The 24697-nt window shown below is 51.3% G+C and overlaps 2 protein-coding genes across 3 annotated transcripts; one reads left to right on the top strand and one right to left on the bottom strand.

Moving 5' to 3' along the window:
* Positions 1–843: 843 nt before the first annotated feature.
* On the bottom strand, positions 844–16118 carry ANKRD52 (ankyrin repeat domain 52). The gene is made up of 28 exons (XM_063074690.1): positions 16003–16118; positions 15599–15682; positions 15156–15234; positions 14884–14954; positions 13650–13850; positions 12996–13083; positions 12713–12855; positions 12207–12419; positions 11864–11942; positions 11439–11553; positions 11150–11232; positions 10925–11042; positions 10643–10711; positions 10322–10462; positions 10163–10243; positions 8494–8605; positions 8232–8303; positions 7779–7980; positions 7444–7531; positions 7250–7367; positions 6472–6691; positions 6200–6287; positions 6004–6087; positions 5749–5894; positions 5429–5511; positions 5126–5208; positions 4870–4961; positions 844–4457 (listed from the first exon to the last, which is right to left on the bottom strand). Exons 1-28 carry the CDS (start codon positions 16027–16029, stop codon positions 4207–4209), a joined length of 3231 nt encoding a protein of 1076 aa, XP_062930760.1. The 5' UTR covers positions 16030–16118; the 3' UTR covers positions 844–4206.
* Positions 16119–20465: 4347 nt separating this feature from the next.
* Positions 20466–24276, top strand: COQ10A (coenzyme Q10A). Of its 2 annotated transcripts, none has more exons than XM_063076172.1 (5): positions 20466–20963; positions 21513–21659; positions 22620–22812; positions 23031–23132; positions 23473–24276. In XM_063076172.1, exons 1-5 carry the CDS (start codon positions 20830–20832, stop codon positions 23638–23640), a joined length of 744 nt encoding a protein of 247 aa, XP_062932242.1. In that variant the 5' UTR covers positions 20466–20829; the 3' UTR covers positions 23641–24276. The 2 variants fall into 2 exon arrangements, with proteins under 2 accessions (XP_062932242.1, XP_062932244.1); XM_063076174.1 differs by lacking the exon at positions 20466–20963 and adding an exon at positions 21059–21149.
* Positions 24277–24697: the final 421 nt, after the last annotated feature.

The raw sequence follows: 24697 nt of genomic DNA, 5'->3' as shown, positions 1-24697 counted from the left end.
GAGGAATGGAGATGGGAGGGGAAGGCTCTCCCCAACTTCCCTGGGGGCAAAGTCAGCCTTCCAGATTCCCCAGGGAAAGAGCCTAACAGGAGTGAGCGAGGGCCAAAAGCGGATCCTCTCATCACCCACCTCCCTCTGCCCTCCCAAATGCAGTGACAGTGTCCCCCTCACACCTAAATGGGCAACAGCAGCCTTGGAGTCAGTACCTTCAAGTAATACAAAGAGCAGACCTTCCCCACCCCAGCTTCCTCCCATCTCTGGGATTTGGTCGCTTCTCTAGGGGTTGGGTCGGGAGGAGGGAGTCCTCAAGTCAGACCCTTCCCTCTCTACCTCCCTCTTCCCAGACCACTGGACTTGGTCCTCAAAGATTCCTTACCTCCGTCCTTGCCCGACCTGGGTCAAGGCCACAGAGGACTGGAGCCACAATTAGAGGGGAAGGGGCTGCTTTGCTCCTTATCCCTCCTTCTTAAAAGGTAGGGTTCAAACTAGGCAGGATGGGGGGCCCATACTGGTTTGCCCCAAGAGTAGGGTTTCTAGGCTAGGGTCTGTAAGGCTATTTTCCTTTGCGGTGGGAAGGGGAGGCAGGGGATGAACACTGGGTGTGAGGAGAGGGTAAGAAATGGCTGAGAGGGAAGGAGGAAGGGGCCTCCCCACTGGAATATAGTCACTGGAGTCATTTAGACAAAGGAACACTCGTATGTATAAGATACAGAGTGTGCCTACTCCCATCCCTGCCAGCCTGGCCCCAACCCCACCTCTCAGGGCCCCTTCCAAGACCCCAAAGGTTTTGGAGGTACAGCTGTAGAACCATTCACTCTGGCCCCACCCACCCACCCCCTCCAGCCTCTTCTCCCCTTCTAGGTCCAGGGAGTTAAGAAGGTGCTTGGGTGGGCAGACAGTGGTGGAAACAGTATTGAGTTTTCCTTTGGTTACATATTGAAGGCAAAGGTGAGCTGGACTTACAGTCAAAACGGATAGGGGTGAGGAAGGAAGAGGGGCCATGGCTGGGGTTGGAGAGGGAGGTAGACCCTCCTCAGCCCCACCACCCCAAGGAACACCTCTACGTGGGGTGGCAGTCCCTCGGTTTCATCTCTCCCACCCCCCACAGCACCAAACAAAAGGAGCAGCCCCCTCCCCCAGGGGCTGCTCCCCACCCCAACCTGGGCTGTACATTCAGTGGTTTTCAGCAGTCCTATGGCTCAGGGGGCCACGGAGTGGGGGAGGTGGCCCATCAGTCTCAGTTGGACAGTGGCAGTGACCTGGCTCTGTTGATCCATCCTGGGACCCACAGTTTGTGCCATTTGTTTTTCTGAAGGATAGTACACAACCCTACCAAAGCCACCGCCCAATCAGAAACATCCTCCAAAAATCAGAAATAAAAACTGGCTCTTTTTATCTCGCCCTCTGATTCACACGTCTGTTTCCCTATCTCCTATGTAGCCCTCGCTCTGTCTCCTTTGCTGGGACCTGGGGCTGCTCCCAGGGTCCTCACTTAAAATAGGCCTTTTCACAAAAGTGCTTATTACTTGAAGCAAGTGCTTTAGAGCTGCAGTGGGGAGGGGGGAGGGGAAGAGGGAGGGTGAAGAGAAGATGTTTCTTCCCCACCCTACCCCCTTAAGACTGGGGGTGCATTCTGCCTGTTTTACTTCTCCACACCCGTTTAAGCCAAAGAGGTCTTTTTAAAAAAAAATCATAACATTAAAATAAATATGCAGTGGCCATGAGAATGGTCAAAATGCTTCAAAAAAACACTAGGGACTGGGGAGCCTGGGGTGGGGTGTGGGATTTCCTTTGGCATAAGGAGAGGAGGCTGCTCATCCTCTAGGCCTCCTCACAGCCATGAGGAGGGACAGAGGACTCCATGCAACGCCCCCAAGCACAGCTGACGATGTGCTGAAGAGGCAACAGGGAACAGCCACCAGAAATCTCATCTAGCAAAACAATGGGGCCCCTGACAAATACTCAATTCTTCCTGTCATCACCAATCATTGATAAAGGAGAACACGACTGATACTCCGAGAGTCTACTCTGGAGGACCCATCTCCTTGCTCCCCTTGCCCCCCACCACCTAATTCCCAGCACCAAAATGAGGGGGGAGAAATGGGAAGTTATATGAGAGAGAACTGATATTAGGGGGCAAGCTTTGCAGAACCAGCAGGGTTGAGGGTGGGGGGCTGCAGCCCTTAAGAGAGGTCACATTGATTGTCATCTAGGGGAGGACAGGGTCTGAAGGGAGGTGGGCAAAAGGGGCATTGCAAGGCCCTTTGGCTTTAAAAACAAAAATAAAAACTAAAAGCTGCACAATCCTTCTCACCAATAACGGTCATTTGGAAGCCTTGAAATGGTTTAGGAACTTAGGGTTGGGGGAAGCAAGACAAAGAGAAATGGCGTGTGAAAAGGGACCATGAAAAAAATAAGGAATTGGAAAAACACCCCAGCCTTCAGGGAACAAGCATGAGGTATGGTTAAGGATATCTGTTGAGAAGGGAGGGATCCCTGGGATACCCCCTCTCTTCTCAGCCCACTTGGCAAGGGTGGCAAGACATTCAGGGGACACAACTGGAAAATGGGTAAGACTGAATAAAGCAAACTTTGGGGGGGTGGGGAAGGAGGCTAAGGGATCCCTAGGGGAGACCCTGTACTGTGTAAACGAAGTCTGTCCAGTTCTCAGGGGACAATACTGATGGCAGCCAAACTGGGTGAGGATGCACTGTGGGGTGAAGGGGCATGACCTCTGTTCAAGTTCTGTGTCTTGGCCCCTGGCTGAGGTATTGAATATGAGGAAGGGAACACTGGGCAACAGGAGTGGGTCCAACTGTCCGGGAGGCTTACAAGGAGATGGATGGACAGGGCATTTGAAGGGACCAGGGCCAAATTCAATGCTACATTTAGAGAGAAAATTGCCCCCTCCTCACTCCAGCCCAGTTTGGCTTTAGGGGTGCATCTTTTAGGCATCTTACCAGTGTAGCCCCTAGCTCAATCCCATCTCTCCCCCATGCTGGGAAGGCAGGGACCAAGCCTCAGTATCTATTCATGGCTCCCTAGATCAGAGCTTCATCCTCACACCAAAGGGGAAGCCTGGGTCCCAAGTAGCCATGGTCCCTAGTCTGCCCTGCCCCACCCACCATCTTTGGCTTCAGATCAGAAGTGACTGGGGGTGGTGGGTAATCTTGGACATAACAGAAGGTAGAGGCAGACAGGGGGCACAGGAGGAAGAACATAGTCCTTCTCTCAACACACATGCAAACATGCCTGAAACATAGGACATACTAGGGCTATGGTTTTGAAATGGGCAGGAAATTAATATGTTTCTTCCCCTAAAGGATAAAATGCTTACTTAAAAATTCATGACAAGCCTCAAAGTTCAGGGAGAGGAGAGTCAGGGAAGGAATGGCCACAGGCTCTGCCCTCCCAAAAGAAGTTTAAAGAAAGAAGCAAGGTTAAAGTGCGTGGTTAGGGGGCCAGGCCATGAGTGGGAGGGCAGGAGGAAGGGGCAGGCTGTGGGGGCAGAACCAGCCCTTGATTTGCATATGAGGAACCAGGGGAGAGTGCAGGATTGGGGCCCAGGTACAGTAGTTGCTGCTTCAAGTGTTTTGCATTTGAACTTTAGGGGTGACAGGGAACAGATGTGGGGGGAAAGCTCCAGGCCCCAGTGCTAAATACCCTCCCCCCTCATCCTCTAGCTGCCCCTGAAGGGGGAGGGGGACACCCCCAGAGTGCTCACACAGTACCAGAAATTAAGGCTTCTCACTGCTGCGGGGATGGAGGGGCCAGCTGAGCAGGGAGGCAGTGATGGGTATGGAAGAAAAGGAGGGGGTCTGCCTGGCAGTAGGAGCACAGGGAAGGGGGACACAGAGAGAATCAGAGGAAAGAGTTGGGGGAGCTGGCAGCAGAAAGGGGGAACTGAGAGATGGAGTCAAAGAGAGGGGGAGCCAGGCATTTAGCAATTATTTTGGGACACTTGGCAGAAGAGGTTGCCCTGGGGGTATCAAGGGCCTGGGGTGCCCCCTGTCAGTCCCAGACCCCTGCCAGGCCCGGATAGTGTGGCAAAGGGGTGAGCAGCTGCTCCCCAGTGCTTCTTCTACCCCCTCCACCCCCTCCGCCCAGTCGTGTTCTCCTTTAAAGTGCCCTAAATGTTTAGACTTTTTCTAAATAAATAGAATAAGATATCAAGCCACCAGCAGGGAAAGGGACACTGGAGGGGGGCTACTCAGAGTAGCAGCCATCTAACCCAATGGCGCCATGCCGCTCCTGGCTATAGGGGCAGGAGGCCCCATGGGGCAGGGCACCGCAGCCACCCACCGTCTTGGTGGCTGCAATGCCACAGTTCTTGAGCAGGCTGAAGCTGAAAGGACTGACGGCATCCTTGGGTGGGAAAGGCTTCATGGTGGAAAGGATCAAGGCCAGGCAGTCTGCCACATCTTTGTTGGGGGCGCAGGCCAGTGCTGGGGTGTGACCTGCAGGCCAAGGGGAAGAACTGAGGCACAGGGTCCTGCATCTCTGGATCCCCATCCACCCTGCCCCAAGCTCTGAGGTCTCTTATCTGTGGAGGGCAGCCAAGGCAAGCAAGCAGACAGCATGGTCAAAATTCAAGGGCGATGAGGGCCCAGGAAGGCTGACAGGCAGAGTCTCAAGTGTGGGGTAAAGGGTGGAGCATGGGCCAAAAGCCTGGGGTGTGGGGGAGGTTTTGCTGATGCTGCTGGCTCCACCTAGTTTCATCAGATTCCCAGATTATTGGTTTTGGGTCCCTGCTCTGAAAAATTCCCTTTGGAAGAAAATCTCATTTATAGCAAGGTTAAGAAGTAACCTCCTGAGGAACATCCCTGACCCCAAACGCAGGAGAGGTGGAGGGCTCCGGACCCCACCCACCTTCTTCATCCACAGCCAGCACTGTGGCCCCACGACTCAGCAGGGCCTGCACCACAGAAGCTAGACCATTCCGGGCAGCAATGTGGAGTGGCCTTGGAAGAGAGGAAAAAGAAAGAACATGAAGTCAGTGGGATGTGGGGCTGCCCTTCCACCCCAGCCAGGGTGGCAAGAGCGCTGAACAACACTGGAAGGTGGGCCACTCTTTTTTCACCCACTTGCCTCCCCCAGCCAGAAGCCCCCTTCCCCGGGCACTCACATCTGCAGCGCACTGTTGGTAGCATTGATAAGGCCAAGGTCTTGGGTTTCTGCCAGGATCATGAGGGCACATTTCTCATGGCCCTAAGGGAGAGGAACAGAGAGTGGAGACTTGTGAAAAGGAAGCACGAAAGGCTGTAGGGTAGGAGTTGGGGGTGGCAGGCAGGCAAAGAGCTATCCCACCAGTCAGATAGGATGGACAATCCTGACTTGCACTCCAGTCCTCTCTGTAATTAAGACCTACCCACCTTCATCAAGCCATGCCCCTTACACAGCCCCACCCCACCAACACTCCAGGCAGTACCTTGCTACAAGCCAAGTGGAGGGCAGTGTTCTTGTTCTCATCCAGCACAGTAAGGTCTGCCTTCCCTCGATATAGCAGAAATTCTACAAGAAAGCCGTGACCCAGGGACTGACGCTTCCCTCCAAAGCAGCAGCCACCCTGGTTCTCCACCCTCCTATCTGCATATACTTTGCATCCCATCCACAAAAGGTGAGACATCCAAAGACGTCCCTCCTGCTTCCAGAACCCCACCCAGCTTCAGCAAGCCCCCCAGGCAGGGCTGACCCATCTTGCAAACACCCAAGGGGAGCTCCTCCCTTCCACATACAGCCCCTACACACCCACAGCAGCGGTCTGCCCGTTCTCAGCCGCCGTCATGAGCGCAGTGCGGCCAGTGTGGTCAGTGGCGTTCACCTCGGCTTGATGCTGCAGCAGCATCCGGAGCCCAGAGACATTGTCCGCGAAGGCAGCGGCGTGAAGGGGGGTCCTGTGGGGAGGGGGTCAGGCTAGAGTGAAATAGAGAAGGCTTTTCCACCTGAGCAGAAAGAGAAAGCCAGAGGTTACTCAGGCTTCTCCCCAAGTCTTTCAGCACTCACCGTCCTTTGGCATCTCGGCTGTTCACAATCTTGGCACCCAGAGCTCCCAACAGCATCTCTGTGGTGCTGTCCTGGTTATTAATTCTGGGGGAAGAGGAAGGAGGAGTCACCAGAAGGGGCGAGGGAAATGGACTATCTGTTCTAAGCCCAGGTCACAGCCCCCTGAGAGAGAGCTGATACAAAGGAAGGGACTTACACTGCACAGTGCAAAGGAGTGAAGGGGTTTCCTTCCAGGTATGAAAATGGGCTGTGTTCAAGTAACAATTCCAGACAATCTTCATGTCCTGTATATGAGGGAAAGAGTGGCAATGGAGAGAAATGACGAGGCCCCCTATGTCTATCCTGTCCCAAGTTTTGACACTATTCCATTTCCAGATCCATATCAACCCAGGTCACTCCCACAAACCACCTGTCTTCCTCTACACCCCACACACATTCCTGTGCCTGCCGAAGCCCCCAGACCCATACCAGTGTAGGAGGCCCAGTGCATGGGCGAGTATCCGCTGTAATCCACCCCAGCATCCAGGGGGTCTGTGGAAAGGGCAGCCTGCAGCAGGGTCCGCAGTACTGCAGTGTGGCCACAGGCTGAGGCCAGGTGAATGGGTGTGCGGCCCTTAAAGTCTCGGCATAGCACAAATGCGTCGTGGTCCAGCAGGGCAGCCAGGCAGTCCTCACATCCAGTCACTGCCTATAGGTGACATGGAGATGAGAGTGGGGGTGAGGAGCCACTCCCTTCCACTGGCCAGTGGCTGGCAGCTGGCCCAGGAGTAGGAACCAGTTCTAGGACTCCAGTCCTTCTCTTTACAACAATGATTCTAAATGTTAGGGATTAGTATCTCCTTCCTTGATTCTCTTTATGCCAACAGACAATCAGGATGGTGAAAGTTAATACCGGAGGTCTTGGGTGAAGACCAAATGGAGAGTAAAAAGGAGACTGAGGGATCAAAGAATCCTGCAGGAGGAGGAGGCTGCTTTAAGACAGGTGATCATGGAGAAGGATCTAGGTGGTAGTGTCATTATTTGATGGGATAGGGCCAGTAGGGTATCTTGGGCGGAGTCTGGGTGCTGAGTATGTGGTTTGCACATGATTACAAAGCAGAGCAATCAGGGAAGTCAGCTGAGGATGTCAGGCACTCATCCTGGAGCAGACACAGTAGATCCTGGGCACAAAATCCTGGCCTGCCTCCTAGACCATCTGGTGGCCACTGCTGGTGGCCTGTGCTCACCCAACGAGGAGCTCACTCACCCCACGGTGAAGGGCAGTGCGGCCCCGGAGGTCAGCAGCATCAGCTGTGGATCCTTTCTCTAGCAGCAGATGTACACAGTCCACGTGGCCATTCATGATGGCCAGCATCAGTGGGGTTCTACAGAGGGGGAGGAGAAGGGGTGAGGTTCCAGCAAGGATGGCAAAAGCTGCACCCCACCGCGGCCCACACTCACTGTCCATAGGCGTCCATAACATCTGTGATGTCAGCTCGTTCCCCACTGTCAATCAGCAAGTGCAGGGAATCAGTGTGGCCAGAGGCAGCTAGGAGAAAAGGGAGCTTGCGTGAAGGCAGGGTCAGGAGGAGGGAGGGAGGCCAGGCTGAGCCTAAAGGACTCAAGGTTGTAGAGGTGACAGGAAGACCTGGGACAGGGAGAATCTATGTGGACAGAAGCTACAACTCATAACCTGAAGTTTCCATCCTCCTTGCCCTACCCTACTCTCAGCCCCAGCCCCATCTGGAGGGATTGGGTGTGGCAAGGGGAAGGCAGCAGCTTGAAGGGGTACTAACCAGCAGCGTGCAGGGGCGTCCACTTGCGCTTGCGCTCCTTGATGAGGGCAGAGGCACCATGGGCCGTAAGCACCTCCACACACTCCGTAGAGCCTCGCTCAGTGGCCAGGAAGAGCGCGGTCCGGCCCTTGTGGTCCCTTACATCCAGGTTTACCAGCGTCTCGGCCAGCGTCTTCAGGGCTTCACAGTGACCGTTGTAGGCCTGGAAGGGTGCAGGCAACCAGTGGATGCAGCTCAGGCATTCCCCTGTCCCCTCCCTGATCTCCACAAGCTTCTTGTCCCCTCAGGCCTCTCACTCTGCGCTGTGCCCATCCCCTCTTTGGGCGACTGACTGCTTGCCACATCCCCACAAGAAGGCAGAAGTATGGATAACTTCACAAGTGCTAGAACCTTCATGCGGGTCTGGGGGCAGGTAGGGACAAGGACGGCAAGAGAAAAAGACCTGGGACTCACAGCTAAGTGCAAAGGGCTGACTGGGACGGTGCTCTCCACATCCTCCAGGCAGTTAAAGGACATTTCTAAGAGCTGCAATGGACAGAAAAGCAGGTGCTGAGATTCTGGGACTCCTAAGATATTATCCCCTGCCCCCACTCATAGTAATCCCTTAAGGCCCTGGATCTAGAAACCGAATTTGATTAGTCCACTCACAAGCCCACAGGTAGACTGTGTGCCCTGTCCCTGACTCCCCTCCCTAAGGCCAGGACCCGACACGTACCAGTTCGAGGTTCTGTCTGTTGCCGTAGGCGGCTGCATAGTGCACAGCTGTGTAGCCCTGCCTGTCCCGCAGGGAAGGGTCTGCACCGTTATCCAGTAAGAACTCCAGACAGCTGGGGAGCCAGGGGTAGACTGTGAGGTAGGGATAGTCCCAGCCCAGGAGGGCACAGTTCTGGGAGGCGCAGAGGAGAGGCGCAAGGGAGCCCCTCCAGGCCTACCTGGCTATCACTCACCCTCTGCTTTAGGTAGGCTCTCTAAATCCTGCCCATTCTTCAATGCCAGCTCCAGACCCACTCCCTTCTCAATGTGTGCCCATTCTGGCTTCAGTGCCCACCTTTATCTTTTTTTTTTTTTTTTTTTTTTTTTTTTAAAAGATGACCGGTAAGGGGATCTTAACCCTTGACTTGGTGTTGTTAGCACCACACTCAGCCAGTGAGCGAACCGGCCATCCGTATATGGGATCCGAACCCGGGGCCTTGGTGTTATCAGCACCGCACTCTCCCGAGTGAGCCACGGGCCAGCCCCCACCTTTATCTTTTGAACGCACTCCTAGAGAACCCAGAACACCTCGACATGTTCTCTCCCATCTCCGGTCATGCTGACCCCTACCCAGAATGCCCTCTCTCCCCAGCCCATCTGAAGAAGCCCTATTCATCTCAAACTCAGTCCCAGCTCCTCTCCTCTGCGAGGCCTTCCCCAGCCTTCCCAGTGGAAAATGCCTCTTCCTCTGTACTCCCTGGCACCCTTCTCATACCTTAGTAGTAACTGCAATAGTAGTAATAATGATATTTAGCACTTACTATGTGTCAAGCACTGTTCTAAGCACTTCATGTGTATTAAATACTTTAATCCTCATAATGATCACGTGAGGTAGATAGTATTTTTATCCCGAGTATGGATGAGGAAATTGAGGCGCAGAGAGGTTAAGTAACTTGCCAAAGGTCCATAGATAGACTTCTTGGGTTTTAGTCTTTTTTTTTTTTTTTAAAAGATGACTGGTAAGGGGATCTTAACCCTTGACTTGGTGTTGTCAGCACCATGGTCACCCACTGAGCTAACGGGCCATCCCTGTATAGGGATCTGAACCCGTGGCCTTGGTGTTATCAGCACCACACTTTCCCAAGTGAGCCACGGGCCAGCCTGGTTTTAGTCTTTTTTTAAATAAAGTTTTTATTTTAGAACAGTCTTAGATTTATAGAAAAACTGTGAAAGTAACACAGAGTTTCTATATATCCCACACCTAATTTCCCGTATTATTAACATTTTACATTAGTAAGTGTAAGTGTCCTTTTATTTATCTTTCCCAATAGATTAGTTTTCAAAGGGCAATAATTGGCAGCAATTCATCTTTTACCAATAGAATCTAGCACAGTAGTTGGAACCTACTAAGTAAATATTCAATTAATGCTATGGAATAAACAAATGATGTTGTGTCTTTAGCTTTTCTGATCTTCTCAAGACCTTTCGTTCCTTTAGGGAAGGAACTGTGCCTCATACTTTTGTCTTTACCCACTCTAAGATACACCAAGAGTGCTCAAAATATACTGCTGACAGTACAGCAGCAGCAGGAGTGTGGTGGTGGAGACTCACAGTGGGTGGGAAAATAATAGGACCAGGGCTGGCATCATTGGGAAGGTATATCCCAAGGGTTGGTCTTCTCTGCTACTCACAAGAAGGCCTCCTTTCTACGAGACTCCTTCAGTGGCTCGTCCTCTTCAGCATCGTGGCTGGAAGCTATGTGGGGTTCCACTCTGAGGAAGAAACAGTGAAGTCAGCGGGCAGCTCAGGGAGGTAAATGGGTTTGAGAAAGGTCAAAGGGGGAGCCTCACCTCCTGTAGGTGTCAGAGGCGGCAGCATAGTGGAGGGGAGAGCAGCCTTTACAGTCGGCCTCGTTGACACCTGCCCCGGCAGTCACCAGTGTCACTGCACATTGGTAGCTTCCATTGGCGGCTGCATAGTGCAGTGGGGTCCTGGGGAAGAGGCAAAGGAGGGTGGGTAAAGAATATGGGACAGATCCAAGCGCAACCAGATGTGCAGCCAAAAGCTACTCTGTGACATTCTCCTTAGTCTCCAACTCTCCACCTCTCCTTCTCTCTACCATTTTTCTCTCTTATCAGATACTCCATGTATGCCCCTGCACATTAACATACCTTCCAAATTTGTCTCTCCTCCTCAAGTCAGCTCCACTGCTCAACAGCAAATTAAGACATTCAACATTCCTAAAAGGAAGATGAGGGTTGAGAGAGTTAGAGCCTCTAGGAGAAGTCATAGGCCCAGGGAGGGGCTAAGGAAGGATGAAAATAGACAGCCCTTTCTGCTGTGCTTTCATCACAAAAGGGAGAATTTTGTAGATATGGGCAGGCAAGAATGAGAGACCTAGACACTTACCCAGCTCTATTCTCAAGGTCTAGGTGAGAGGAAAGAGAACTCACCCTCCAGAAGCAGCAGCATGAAGACAGGTACGGCCAAGGTTGTCAGGTGTATTGATGTCAAACCCAGCTGAAAGCACGTGCTCATTGCTAAGTGAAGATACAATGCTATACAGCTGACCTGGAGGGGCAGAATGGCCACAGATCACCTCTGAGAGCATTCAGCAGAGAGGGAAAGGCCTCTGTTTTCCTATATACCTGCCCGACTCCCAGCCAATCAGCACATACCTGAGGAAAGAAGCTTACGACAACAGTCTGAGAATCCAAAGAGAACAGCTAAGTGCAGGGGGAACATGTCATGGATGCCGCGCCTGGGGAGAAGTTGAGGGAGTCAGTCCGTAGGTTAAGGAGGGACCAGTGATAGACCCCTTTTCTGTAGCTACCACCATCCTAGGAGTCAGGGTCGAAAGTTCTCCAGGGTTCCCTCTATTAAGCTTCTTTCTGCCTCCAAGTTTGATGTAAGCAGTCTGTACTGCTCTGAGGCAGCCCAGAAGTGGGGTCAGGAGCTCTGACTCACCGGGCGGTATCTGCGCCATTGGTCATGAGGGTGCTGATGAGCAGCTCATGTCCATAACGAGCAGCCACATGCAGAGGTGTGTTCCCAAATTTGTCGGCACAATCAATCTCACTGCCTGAGAGAGGGATGCATACACACAAACTCAGAAAGACCTCAGTTTTAAGACACCTTGCAAGAGTTAGCTACCATTTCAGTGCTTATTATGTGTCAGGTGCCAGGCTAAGCATTCTACATAAATTATCTTGTTTGTAAGCCTTAGGACACTGGGCAGGGCAGAGCAGGGCCATTTCCACATGTCCCTTGAGCTCCCCGTACCTATCCAGACTGGAAGATGGGGTGGGAGGAAGAAGGAAAATAGAGGGTTTCCACGGATGAGTTCCTTGGGGGAGGAGGAGATGAGAGCACAAAATCTCCTGAGTCCATACCATTTTGGATGAGAATCTGGGAACGTGTGAAACGGCCATGGATCGCAGCCATGTGCAGAGGACTTTTCCCTTCTTTGCTCTGTGGAAACATGGCATTTTTTTTTTCTTCAGTGCAAAGCACAGAGTATGTACTGTTCCCTGTTCCCCTTCCAAAGAACACATCTCTGAGGATGGAAGGGTCATATGGTCATCTTCTCAACCCACACTCTCCTGAGCCCCTGACAAGGTCTAATCACCCCAGGAGGCAAGTGGACAATTCCCCAGGAAAGCTATCCAGATATGGTCAGGACCCCCAGAGCCAGGTTCCTCTTCCCACTGGCCTAAGCCTCATCCCTTCAGGCACCTGGTAGTTGACATCAGCCCCATTATTGACCAACAGCTCCAAGCAGAGAGCGCCATTGGTGGAGACTGCAGCCACATGCAGTGGTGTGAAACCCTTGTCATTCGGCTGGTTGACGTTGGCTCCTGCATTCACCAGCTCAATAGCCACAGCATCCTGACCCAGGTAGCAGGCGATGTGCAAAGCTGTGTTTCCAAAAGCGTTGGGCTCATCAATCTGGATTTCCAGGAGCGAGGGTAAGGGAGGTATCAGTTTAAACAAAGTGGAAGCCAGCACATACAGCCTAGAGAGTCCCATAAATCCAATGACTGCCTCACTCCCCTCAGGTTCCTGACCAAAGGACTGAGGGCATTATAACGTAAGGTCAGTGTTATTCAGACCCTCTCACCTCATCCTCCCAACCTCTCAAACCACACCAACAATCTCATCACCTTCTCAACAACAGGCTCTGACCCCTTCCTCTTCCTCAAGCCACCTTAGTCCCCAGCCCTGGTGCTCAGCACTCTGACCTCAGCCCCCATCCGGAGCAGATACTTCACCACTTCAATCTGGCCACTGGCAGCGGCTGTATGGAGCAGCCCATAGCCCTTGCGGTCCTTACAGCCAAGGTCTGCTCCCCGTGCCACCAGCAGTTTCAGGACTTCCAAATGCCCTGGGAAAAGAGAGGACACTCTTAAGGTGGAGGATAGACTCTAAGGCTCTGAGCTCCTCTCCCCAAAGGCTGCAACCCCACAGCCCTGCCTAGGGATCCTAAATGTCAAATTCCTGCTTTTCCTGTGTATTCTCTCTCACCTAGAAAAGCTGCCCAGTGCAGAGGCTGCCGCTCCTTTTTGTCACAGACATTCAGGCTGGCTCCCTTGTTAAGGAGCAGGTTCACCATCTGTATCAGGATATGAAAACACCTGTTCAGAGCCAGGTCATGCCCTCAACCTACTTAGGCAGCCTAATGCATTTGCTCTTGAGCAGAACAATCTTTTTATCATTTATTTGTACATATTTGGAGTACAGTGTGTTGTTTCAATACGTGCACATACAAGCAGAACAATCTGAGAGAGTAGAGGAAACAATGGAAGCAGGCACTAAGGAGGATATATCAAATTTGGAAGTTTGAAGGAAATTCAAGAGACCCTCTTACAGTGACTTGGTTCTTCTTAAACTCTTATGAGTTTTTGAAAATGTGTTGAAAGACGTGGCCTCTCTCTTTGGAAAAAAAAATGTGTATACAAGCATTTTCCATGCAACATCAAAAGGTTTATCAACCTCCTGAAGTCCAAGTCAAAAATTTCAATTTAGTCCAAGCATTTGTTTTGTGCTTGAGCCCAAGTGTTTATATAACCATCTGGGCTGCTTCTTCCCCAGACCTGATGGTCCAGAAGCAGGGAAAGGTGAGTAGGAAGAGAAGGAAAGGGAAGGCACTAGGCTGGCCTGGACTGCAGCAGTCCTCACCTCGAGATGCCCACTATGCACTGCATGGTGCAGAGCACTGCGCCCACTCCTGTCAGCCACGTTGAGACTGCTCAACAGGGGTGCCAGAGCCTCAGCACACTTGGTGGCCCGGTTGGCGGCAGCCACATGCAGTGGGGTCTGCCACAGCTTGTCCCGGGCATTCACATCTGCTGAATGTGCCAGCAGCAGCCCCAGCACCTTCTGTTGAGGGGCAAGGTACAAGAGAGAAGAGAGAAGGGGAGGTTAAAAACAACAGGAAATAGAAGGAGGAATAGGTCAGCATGGTACATATGACCCCATCCCCCCAGCAGTCTCTTCTCACTTTTCCAACATACCTACCCTCTCAATACCTATTTCCCATCTTCCAGATCTTCTTAGAGCTTAAAATTTTCCTTACCTGGCTGAGGAAAACACGGACCTCTTCATCTTCCTCAAGCCACCTGGTATCACTCCCCAACCCAGAACCTGAAAATCTTTACCCACACATATATCCAATCCCAAGCAAATCCACATGTAGATCAACACATCCCAACCCCCCACTACTTCTAGGAAAAATAAATGCTCCTGCTACATAATGCCATAAACATCCTCCTTCGCCCTTCCATAGGCATCAAAATCATTTCCATTACCTCAGCAATCAGATACTGGTTCCTCTCCAAAACCCAGGCTAAAATGCTCCTAACCACCACCCACTTCATTCCCATTGGCCTCAGCATCTCCCCCTGGTGGCTGGAGCCAGAGAAGAGATGGTCGCACCAAAGGGGAGGTCTCCTTTTCACTCTCTTCAGGGTTGATGGGAATAGGGTATAGGACCCAACCAATAAGGTATGTTTGGCCCTTGTGCTGTCAACTTTTGCGCTGCTTGAGGGACAGGGATGCAACAGATCACTACCCCCAACCCCTATCACAAGGAATGAAAGCTCAGTGCCCAGAGGGGGATCAGACTCAAGGTGGCCCCCCAGGGAAGGATGAGTCACTCAGGCCTGGCAGCAAGGCCCCCACAGTCTGCCAGCCCAGTGTTAAGCTCTCCCTGACGTCACATCAGCTGGCAGCACTCCGCTCCCCCTTACCAGCCAGTTCTTAAGGGTAGGAGGGAGGGGCCAAAGTCTGGTTTCCTCCCTACCTGGAGTAGGACAGCTTGTAGGGGAGAGGATTGAGGCTCTTCAACCTTTAACCTCCACCTTTAATCAACTCGTTCTTTCTGGAAGGGTGAAAGAAGGTGAGAGGCACATACCTCGTTTCGGGAGGCAGCAGCACGATGAAGAGGGGTCAGCCACAGTGTGTCCTTAGCATTAACATTAGCACCTGTAGGGATATAATTTCCTATTTTCATGGGAAGTGGGGAGGGGTTGGGAAGGAAGCCAGTACTCAGGCCAGGGAATCTGGATGGAGCTGGAGCCTAGCCTGGACCAAGCACCAGAGATCAATCCTTAGATATGAAAAATAAGACCTCCTCCCCTCTGCTTCCCTCCCTAGGTGTCACACCTTCCAGCTCCCCACTTTCACCTGACATCAGTAGCAACTGGAGGATGGGGATATCGCCTACGTAGGCAGCAGCATGCAATGGGGTTCGCCTCTCTTGGTCCTGGGAAGACAGAAAAGAGAAGTGGCTGTGGGGAACTATGGAGGACCCCAACCCAAGTGTCAGAGCTCCAGGCAATTTCTTCCGATAGGTTCTGCAGCGTCCTAAATCAAGGTACTGAGAGCCAAAGGCAAGCACCTAGGGAGGGTGGAGTCAACGTTTCTGAGCATCCTCAGTCCCACTAGTCTGTGCTGCAAGCCTGATCTGCTCTCCATCCTCAAGTGCAGAACAGACACCCACCCCAAGGTGGAAAGAGCTGCGGTCTCAACCGAGAAGAAGAGACACGGAGCCACCCCACTGGTGGGGAGGGGTCCAGAACACCGGAGCGCAGACTCCGGGCTCGCCACCCTCCCTGCTTCCAACTCACCAGCACATTGATGTTCTCCTTCTGCGAGAGTAGGGAACGCACTTCCTCCACATCTCGGCTAAAGATGGCCTGGACCAGGGGCGGCTGCAGGGAGAACCGGCATTCAGGGAGCGGGCAGGAACCGGAGCGGAACCGGGGCGGAGGGAAGAGGGGTGGGGAGCCCCCAGGTTTGAGGGTCATCGCCGGAGGGGCTCCGCTCTGGGGGTCCCTGCTGCAGCGGGCTCCCGCAGTGCCTCCGCCGGTCACCAGGCCCCCAAGGACACCGGCTCGGTTGAGGGGAGCGCGGCGTGGGGTGGGGCGGGAGCCCCGGGCTCGGGCCCAGCCTAGGCCGCACATCCTCGGGCTCGCGTGGCGGCGGCGCCGGGCCCTGGAAGGAGGAAGCGGGGAAGGGCAAAAGGGCTGACCTGGTCCGTGATGCTGAGGATCCCCATGGCCCGGCCCGGGCTCCGTCAGCATCGAGCTCCCGGAGGCGGCGGCGGCGGCTCCACCGGGGACACGGGGCGGCCCAGGCGGCGGCTGCGGCGGCGGCTGCGGGGAGAGCGCGGCCCCGCCTACCGGGGGGCGGGCGAGCGGGAGCCCGCAGCGCTCCCTGGCGGTCGTCCTGGGCCCGGCCGCAGGGCGCTCGCCGCGCAGGCTGCCCCAGGCTGCCCCAGGCCGCAGTGCCCTCCGCCCCAGGCCAGCGGCCGAAGCGGCCCCTGCATCCCCGACCTCGCGCGCTGGCTCCCAAACTCCCCGGCCGGCCGCTCTGTGGTCGCCGCTCCCGTCTGGCGGCCAGAGCGATCCCCTACAAGACCCCAGCAGAAACCCGGGCCTTGGTCCCGCTGTGCCTCCCAACCCGAGGACCATACGACTGGGCAGATCTCACGAGCCCACAGCCCTCGCCCGAGCTAACTCCTCCCGCCAGCGATTCCACACCGCAAAATCCCCCATAGACTAGGAGAATCTGGGGTGGAGATCGGGGTTATTATACTCGTATATAGCAATAGCCCCAGAGAGGAGGGAAGTATCTTCACTGGCAGAGACATGAGTTGGGCAGAAAGAAAATAGAAAAAGTGCCCAAACTGCAGAGAGAAATCCCAAGGATTCTACTGCTGCAGAAAACACGGAGAGACTAGACAGAGGGCAGCTGGAGAAGGCCTCCAAGGCCAACAGAAGGGGCACTTTTCAACTCCCCATTTACTCCATTGCCAGGTTAACGCGGGAAGGTGACTAAGCTTCAAAAGACTCAAGGGTTTCTCCCTAGAAAAGGGTAAGAGTGCTCCACCTTTTCCGATGGAGAGGACAGAGACCAACGAATCGGGGAAGAATTGGGTGGAGGTCATCTCAGCCCAGAAAGAGGGAAAGGGGGAAGAAGAAAAGTGGAGACTGGAAAACTGGTACAATTTACAAGTGATTCAGGGTCTTGTTTAGAGCTCAGCAGCTCAATACGTGAAGAGAACATTCAGGAAGATGTGTAGCGTGTTGGCCCCCTTTCAAGGTCTTATACGTAAAAGTCTTCCCTTGCTCTCAATATGCTTGACTCTTGTTGGAAAGTTACTCGAGACACTGGTAACAGTGCTTTTTCCTGGACAGAAACACCGGGGAACAGGAAATGAGGAATGAGAGGGAAAAGTAACTACCGTTATATACCTTTCAGAAATTTTAAAATGTTTTATCATATTGAAAATAAAATTTTAAATATTGCTGAAAACTTACCTCTACCAGGAAGAATGCCCTGGTTAACAGGTTCTTTCCCTTTTGTTAGGTCCTAACACTTACTTAGTTTACACTGCCACAATCTGGTTTAAATTGTATACCTTTGTTTCTTTGTTTCTTTTCTTTTTTTTTAAAGATGACCGGTAAGGGACTCTTTTTTTTTTTTTTTTTTTTTTTTTTAAAGATGACCGGTAAGGGGATCTCAACCCTTGGCTTGGTGTTGTCAGCACCACGCTCAGCCAGTGAGCAAACCGGCCATCCCTATATAGGATCCGAACACGTGGCCTTGGTGTTATCAGCACCGCACTCTCCCGAGTGAGCCACCAGCTGGTCCATTTGTTTCTCATTTTCTATTTTTATGACATACAGGTGTACTACATTTCAGAATGGGTTTTAAACTCCTTATTAGCCAAAGTCAGAGTCTTCTCTAACAAAGAACTGTACATCCTTTTTAAATTTTTAAAAAGGATTTTCATTGTAACACCAAGGTCAAGGGTTCAGATTCCTGTACCAGTCAGCCACCCCCCCCAAAAAAAAAAAGAAAAAAGGATTTTGAGCTTTCTGAAGGCAAAGTTATTCATTAAATTGTTCCTTTTAGCTCTGGCGGATTAGCACATAGGAACAGGCCCCTAATATTTGATGATGATGAGGCTGAAGAATTAGAAACTAAGGGTAACAAGGTATTAGATGGATGTGGGTTCTGGGACATGTTGACTTGGCTATTGGGTATGATAGACCTTCCAGGAAGGGCTAAGCTAGGATATGACCCAGAGGATGGGGAAGAGGAGAAAACATGGTCTCTATTGCCCAAAATAGCTCTTGGTAACCTGAGGAATTGGATTCAGGGGTTGAGCTGGGGTCACGTGCCTGGGTCTGGCTCAGGGGTGGAGGTGAAGAAGGGAGGTTGCCAGCCGGTTCTATGGGCAGCTGGAAGGAGGAGGAAGGGCTAGAAGAGTTATTCTTAATATTATTCAGAGCACAGAAAGAGGGGAAAAAAGGGATATGATGTAGGTAACACTGATACAAGGCTCAGAGAGACACACAGGGTGGGGCAGAAGAAGGCTGAAACTGGTGGCAAAACCCTCTTATGTAGGCAGTCCTGAGTTTGACTACTGAATTCATGTTTGGATAACTCTATGCAGATGCCTACCTGTCTTTAAGCCTCTATTTTCTTTCTTCTAACAAATGTGAGGATTCACCATGCACACAGCCTTGTACTAACTGGTCAGGAGGTGGAAACTTAGAAGTAGAAGTAATGGTGTCTCTTTTTGAGGCACCTATGACTTAGTAGAAGAACCCACATATATACATGAAATAAGTAGGGAATATAGGATACATGCTAGTTTACATGGCATTATGTGTTCAGAGTAATGTTAAGAGATGGATTCAGTCAAGAGGGCCTTCCTGGGGGAGGTGTGTTTTGAGTTAGTACTTGAAGGAATTTATTGATGTACAATGGCAGGGACATGGCGGCAAATTCGTTGTTTCACATACAGGAAGTGAACTAGGAAAGGTTTAAATGGCAGTAATTAGCTAATCTAATTAGTAGGGGGACAGCAAGCAAATTGGCTTGGCAGGGCTATTGGACCTTGGGGATTCTCCAACAGTTAACTTGCTTAAGGCAGAGTGTTAATGAGGTCACAGTTCAGTCATGTATCTCAATTAATTTCTGTCTTTTACCCAACCAGATCTCTACTCCTCATTCTAAGCAGCTGTCTCACATGTGTAAGCCCTTAGTCAGAGGGGGTGGGTCAGGACAAGAGAATAGAGTTGGAGAGTAAATCTGTCCTTCCAGGTCATATGCTCATCTGAGGGTGGCTCCAGATTATCATCTTTGAACTGAAAGGAGATCCTGTACCATGGTAGTAGGGAGGGAGAGTGGGATTTGAGGACATAACAGGCCCTCCTTGGAATGCTGAAGGGAAAAGAAGAAATGTTAGAAGAGAAAAAGAAGTGAGATCATTCTCCAACTTGGTATTTCATGCCCCCTAGTAGGTGGAAGAGGATAAAAGGAAAGGTGACAAAACATACTCCTTTGGACAATAATTATTTATTAAACTAGTAGTACTAAGTGCTATGGAGGCAGAACAGTTTTTACAAAATGGGTTTGGTGATCACCTAGACCTGGGTTCCATCTCTACCACTTGTGTGAAGGGGTTTCTGCATATATAAGGATAAAAATACCTTCCTAACAAAATGTTAGATGTAAATCAGACAGAGTTCAAGGGATGGCTCCTGCTCATTTGAAATCCAGATAAGATGGGCTCAAACTTTAAAACAATCCATACCTAGTGGAAGTTCCTAAATGAATGCCAATCTCAAGGAGTAGGGGGAGTGGGAGTATTTACATCGGCTTCCAGGCCCATTTCTAAGCAAGATATCTCTCTTCCACACCAGTTAGGCCCTCATTGCAACATAGCCTTTATTTACTTTATCCCCTGCCCCAACCACCACCATACACAACACTTCTCAGGCAAAGCTTTCCTGACTGTGGAGAGCTTGACCAAAGATTTAAAAGAAAGCAGAGGAAGGAGTTGCATTGTATAGCATAAACATTTTTAAATTCAACAGCAGGCATTGCCATTCTCGAAATGTATTTCCTCCACTGCACCATGGGAGAATTTCAATTGCTCTTACACCCACCTAGATCTAGTCTCTTTCTAATTGCTGGTTTCGTGGTTTCGTTCGTCTTCTCCTTTTTTGCTTTTCCTCCCCACGTTTATAAAGAGCAATTTATTTCTCCTTGAATCATAAAAACTAGTACAATGATATTTCATTGCTTGGATTTCTGTCCATGAGATCTCATCCTTCATCAAGTGCACACTTTTCCAGACAAAGATGGTTCTCTCCCCTAAAAGTAACACTGTTTCTTCCTCCTCGCCCCGACTTCTTTCTATAAATATTAAAAGAGAAAACTATGTTAAGTCTTAGCCCAGGGCTTGGAATGTTAATTTCCTTTCCCAAAGATGTAAAGCACAGCACTAGGCACTGTGGAGGCTATTAAGATGAACAGAGCTTCTAACTGTAAACAAGGCAGAATATGATAAAGGCTCTAAGAGAAATGTTCCGAGGATCCACAGATATCCGCTGTTGACACGCCCACGAAGTCGCCTCTGTGCCTACGTATCAGGTCCTGTGAACACAGACTTGCTAAGTAGTTGCTGCCTGGTGACCTCCATCCTCCGAGCCACCTCTGCAGTTTCTCAAACGCACACCCTAGCGCCCATTCTCGACAGAGACGTGAAACTACATCTCCCGACAGGCAGCGTCGTCCGCTTCCTTCCTCCCTCTCCCAGTCCGAGCCATGGCAACGGAGTGACGTGAGGTACCGGGAGCTGTCGGAGCAGCGGTCGCGACTTTAGTTCTAGCCTACCCGACCTCTCCAGGCGGGAGCAGGGCGAGAGGAGTCGCAACCCTGTATCGCTCCTGATCTCGGGGGCCTGAACCCGCCAGGCGGCCTCTTGCTGCAGCTCCTCCCTGGAGCTAGGAGGACGCAGCCGGTATCAGAGCCGAGAGGGCCAGGGAGGGTCGCGCGCATGGCCTCCGCGGGCGCGCGGCGGCTCCCGGCCGGAACGCGCGCGGCAGCCCATCGCTGCGGTGGCCTCGCGATCCGCTCGGGCGCGCGCCCGGCCCCGCCCCGGAGCCCTCCGCGACCGCCGCGACCAATGAGGTGAGAGGGAGGCGCGGGAGTCCGCGTGCGAGGGAAGGGGGTTGCCTGGGACCCCGAAGTTCCTTCGTGGAGGGTTGCAACTGTGGGATGCAGACACTGGGGGGATCGGCAGCGGTCGTGCCCTGAGTGCCAATGTAGAGCTTTGGAGATGCTTTTGCAAGTTATACGCGAGGGGAAATCCTCAGGGTGGGTACCCAACCACTTGTTGGCCCACGCGGGCGCCCTGGCAATAACAGGCCCGGCGGGGCCCCGAGGCAGTGATGCTTCCTAAGAGTCTTAGCTTTCGGCAGTAGCGTAGCCAAAGACAACTGGAGTTTCGCACGCACCCCGCTTTTTCCCATCCCCACCCCCGGCCCTGTCCTCAGCCGCCCTCGACCTTTAGCACTCGTGACTGCCTGGCCAGGGAGCCTAGCGGGCTGCAGCAGGTGCTGGGGGAAAAGTTTGTCTGGACGACCTTACTCTGGGATGCATCCCTTTTCCCTTTCACTTGGAAATTATTTTAGAATAGAAAGAATTGTGACATTGCCACTCCTTTCCTTTTGGCCTTAGGTTTCTGATCTCCTACAGCCTCCTTTTGCCCCGGGCTGCGCATGTCTTGGCGGCTGAGTCTGGCTTATCTCCCTGCCGTTCCTTCATGGGCTTTGCTGCCCCCTTCACCAACAAGCGAAAGGCTTACTCTGAGCGCAGGATCATGGGGTGAGCATCCTCCTCTGCCCTGCGTCTCTCCACCTCCCCTTTCTCTTGAAACAAGTAACTATGTCCAGGCTAGAATGGAAGGGCACCATTAGTGGACAAGATTCATCCCTGGCCATCCCTCTCCCCAGCTATATTATTGATCCTTTAGCGTCTCCCGTCAGCCTCCCAACTTTAATTTCCCCCTTCTTCTTGGTTGCTGTGCATGTGCATTTAGTGAAGTGAGACTAGAATTGGACTATACCAACCTGACTTTATATTCTGAACACAAGTATAATAGTCAACTTTCTGAGTGCTTGCTGTGTGCTACCAGCTAGGCTGTTTAGGTGTTTTACATAGATTTTTTCATTTAATTTTCAGAAAACCTATGAATCAGGTACAATTATTACCTCCAATTTATAGATGAGAAAATGGAGGCACAAGAAATTTGCCTAGAGCCATATTGTTAGAAAGTTGTGGAGCTGGGATCTGATCCTTGTGTGATCACCAGTAATATTGACAGCCTCTCTGTTCTCCCTAGATGTTTCCTCCTAGGATCAAAATAAATAATGAATGCTAAAGCATTCTGTAAACAGCAAAACGTAAGGTAACATTAACATCATGGGGACTGGCATATATTTGCTTTTGGGAAGTTATTCATCCAGGCTTGTTTGGGATTTCTAGTTCTTTTTTTTTTTTTTTTTTCTTTTTGTGACCGGTAAGGGGATCGCAACCCTTGGTGTGGTGCTGCCCGCACCGCGTTCGCCAGTGAGCACACCAGCCATCCCTATATAGGATCCAAACCCGCGGCGGGAGCGCTCCCAAGCGCTGCACTCTCCCGAGTGGGCCACGGGGCTGGCCCTGGGATTTCTAGTTCTTGAAGGTGCATGGTTTGTGGGCAAAGGTATGAAGTGGGGGCCTATGGCAAGGAAGAACCTGACCCAGCTGGCAGTTCCTTGGCCTCTTTGATTCCCCTTCCCCTAGGTACTCAATGCAGGAGATGTATGAGGTGGTGGCCAACGTCCAGGAGTATCGGGAGTTTGTGCCCTGGTGTAAGAAGTCTTTGGTGGTGTCCAGCCGTAAGGGTCACCTGAAAGCCCAGTTGGAGGTTGGCTTTCCACCTGTCATGGAACGTTATACCTCTGCGGTTTCCATGGTCAAACCTCACATGGTCAAGGTGAGGCCTCTCTGGGAGGGACTGTCCAGGAAGTTTTTTCCGTGTTCCTTAGCATTTTCACATGTGAGGGCTATTTTGGCCTTCCTTGTAATGACTTTATTTCCATGTTTCAAATATACCCCTAATAAAATATTAGAAGGAAAATGGCTTTCAATTCCTTTGTATATTGCCTCCTATACTTAGTAATATTACTTAACTACCTGATTATCCTATTCTAGGCTGTTTGCACTGATGGCAAGCTCTTCAACCACTTAGAGACTATTTGGCGATTCAGCCCTGGTATTCCTACCTACCCCCGAACCTGCACTGTGGACTTTTCGGTGAGTCCAGTAGCTGTGTAGCATAGGTCTAGGACTGGGTGTGGGGACGGAGCTGTGGTACTGTGATAGGATTATTCTTTAAATATAACTAGCACCTAGCATTTCCAAGTCAATGACAGTTTCCACAGGTCTGAGTTTGTATCAAAGTTGTACGCTGTGCGCAATCCTACTAAGGTAGGGCTCTTGAGGGGATCTAAGCAACTGGATGGGGAGAAGAAAAGGCACTAAGGAATAGTATCCTTACATTTGGCCAGGGACTATCCAACATTGTCTTGAGTTTTTTCTTTGGCGGCTGGCTGGTACAGTGAAGAGTTTCTGACTGTCTCTTACTCATTCCCAGATTTCCTTTGAATTTCGTTCTCTGCTGCACTCCCAGCTGGCTACCATGTTTTTTGATGAGGTTGTCAAACAGAATGTTGCTGCCTTCGAGCGCCGGGCAGCCACCAAGTTTGGTCCAGAAACAGCCATCCCCCGTGAACTGATGTTGCATGAAGTGCACCAGACTTGAGGCAAAGGATTGTTCCCTAGCCTCTCCTCTACTCCCCTCCCCACCCAGTTCTCTTATTTATTTGGTTTGGCGCTTGCTCCAATTTGAGAGGAGTCTGAGTTCATAATACTGTTCTTTGAATTCCCTGGAAATTGGGCTCTACATTGGCTGGAAATGCTGGGGGGAGGGGAGCAGGGGTTATGAAAATGAGGCACGCCTAGGAAAGGGTCAGGCTCATCCTAAAAGCCCCATATGCCTGCAGCCTTTTCATACTGAACTAGAATCAGGACTGTGTGGTTGTCTCTGGGCCCTGTCAGAGCACCTCAGTGTCTGACCAGGGGAAAATAGCAACTTTTCTAAGAATTGAATAAGTTGAGCTTTTCCTCTGGCACAGAGGTACTGGTGATCATGTTTGCCCTGCCTCAGAGTCCTCAGGAGAAAAGGCAACCTACCCCCAGCTTGAAATCCATATAGCCTCACTTTAAGAATATTTCCATGCTGCCTGGATAGTAGAGAGCAGGGGGCTTTCTTACCATGTCACAGGGCCGAAGAGAAAAAAAGCACTGAACAAAGTTGTCTTTGTGTTCTTGGGTTGTACCTTATCCTTCCACTTGGCCTGAGTTTTTATAAAATTTCAATAAACTGTGACAGTGTGAATTTGGCTTTTTTGTATTGTTGGGGGAATAATATAGATATAGCAGAGTAGAAGAAAGTCATAGCTTCCTTCCCTAGGAGAGTGAAGGTGTAAGAAGGCCTCTCGGACATAGTGTCCCTGCTAACTATAGTAGCACATTCTACAAGCCAGGACCCAGTACCCACCCCCTTGCGTATTTATAGAACATTTCAGAAGGTCAGTTGCAGCAGGACTCTCAGGACAGAATCATCTGGTCTCAGACCCCCATATGTCTAATGCCTTCAGGACCACCTATTGTTATTCTGGGGGCCTCCATAAGTAAAGCTGCAAAGAGTGGGCACTCCACGAAGTACCAGAGCCCTCTAGTGGCTCAGGTCCTGAGCTAATAGTCTTAGCCCATTTGTCCTTGGTACAGTTTGTTCCTTTCATCCAGTGAGCTAGACC

The sequence above is a fragment of the Cynocephalus volans genome, chromosome 12 (genome assembly GCF_027409185.1).
Source record: "Cynocephalus volans isolate mCynVol1 chromosome 12, mCynVol1.pri, whole genome shotgun sequence".
Lineage (NCBI taxonomy): Eukaryota > Metazoa > Chordata > Mammalia > Dermoptera > Cynocephalidae > Cynocephalus > Cynocephalus volans.
Note: the sequence above shows the minus strand (reverse complement) of the source record. Positions and strands in the feature narration are given on the sequence as shown.

Bases quoted from the DNA above. Each gene is read 5' to 3' on its own strand.
- COQ10A (XM_063076172.1), top strand. From the start codon at position 20,830: ATGGCCTCCGCGGGCGCGCGGCGGCTCCCGGCCGGAACGCGCGCGGCA. The intron at 21,660-22,619 runs GTGAGCATCCTC...CCCTTCCCCTAG, and splicing joins TCTGAGCGCAGGATCATGGG to GTACTCAATGCAGGAGATGT. The intron at 23,133-23,472 runs GTGAGTCCAGTA...ACTCATTCCCAG, and splicing joins CCTGCACTGTGGACTTTTCG to ATTTCCTTTGAATTTCGTTC.
- ANKRD52 (XM_063074690.1), bottom strand. From the start codon at position 16,029: ATGGGGATCCTCAGCATCACGGACCAG. The intron at 11,043-11,149 runs GTATGTGCTGAT...CTGCCCCTCCAG, and splicing joins TCGTAAGCTTCTTTCCTCAG to GTCAGCTGTATAGCATTGTA. The intron at 10,712-10,924 runs GTGAGTTCTCTT...TCTTCCTTTTAG, and splicing joins CATGCTGCTGCTTCTGGAGG to GAATGTTGAATGTCTTAATT.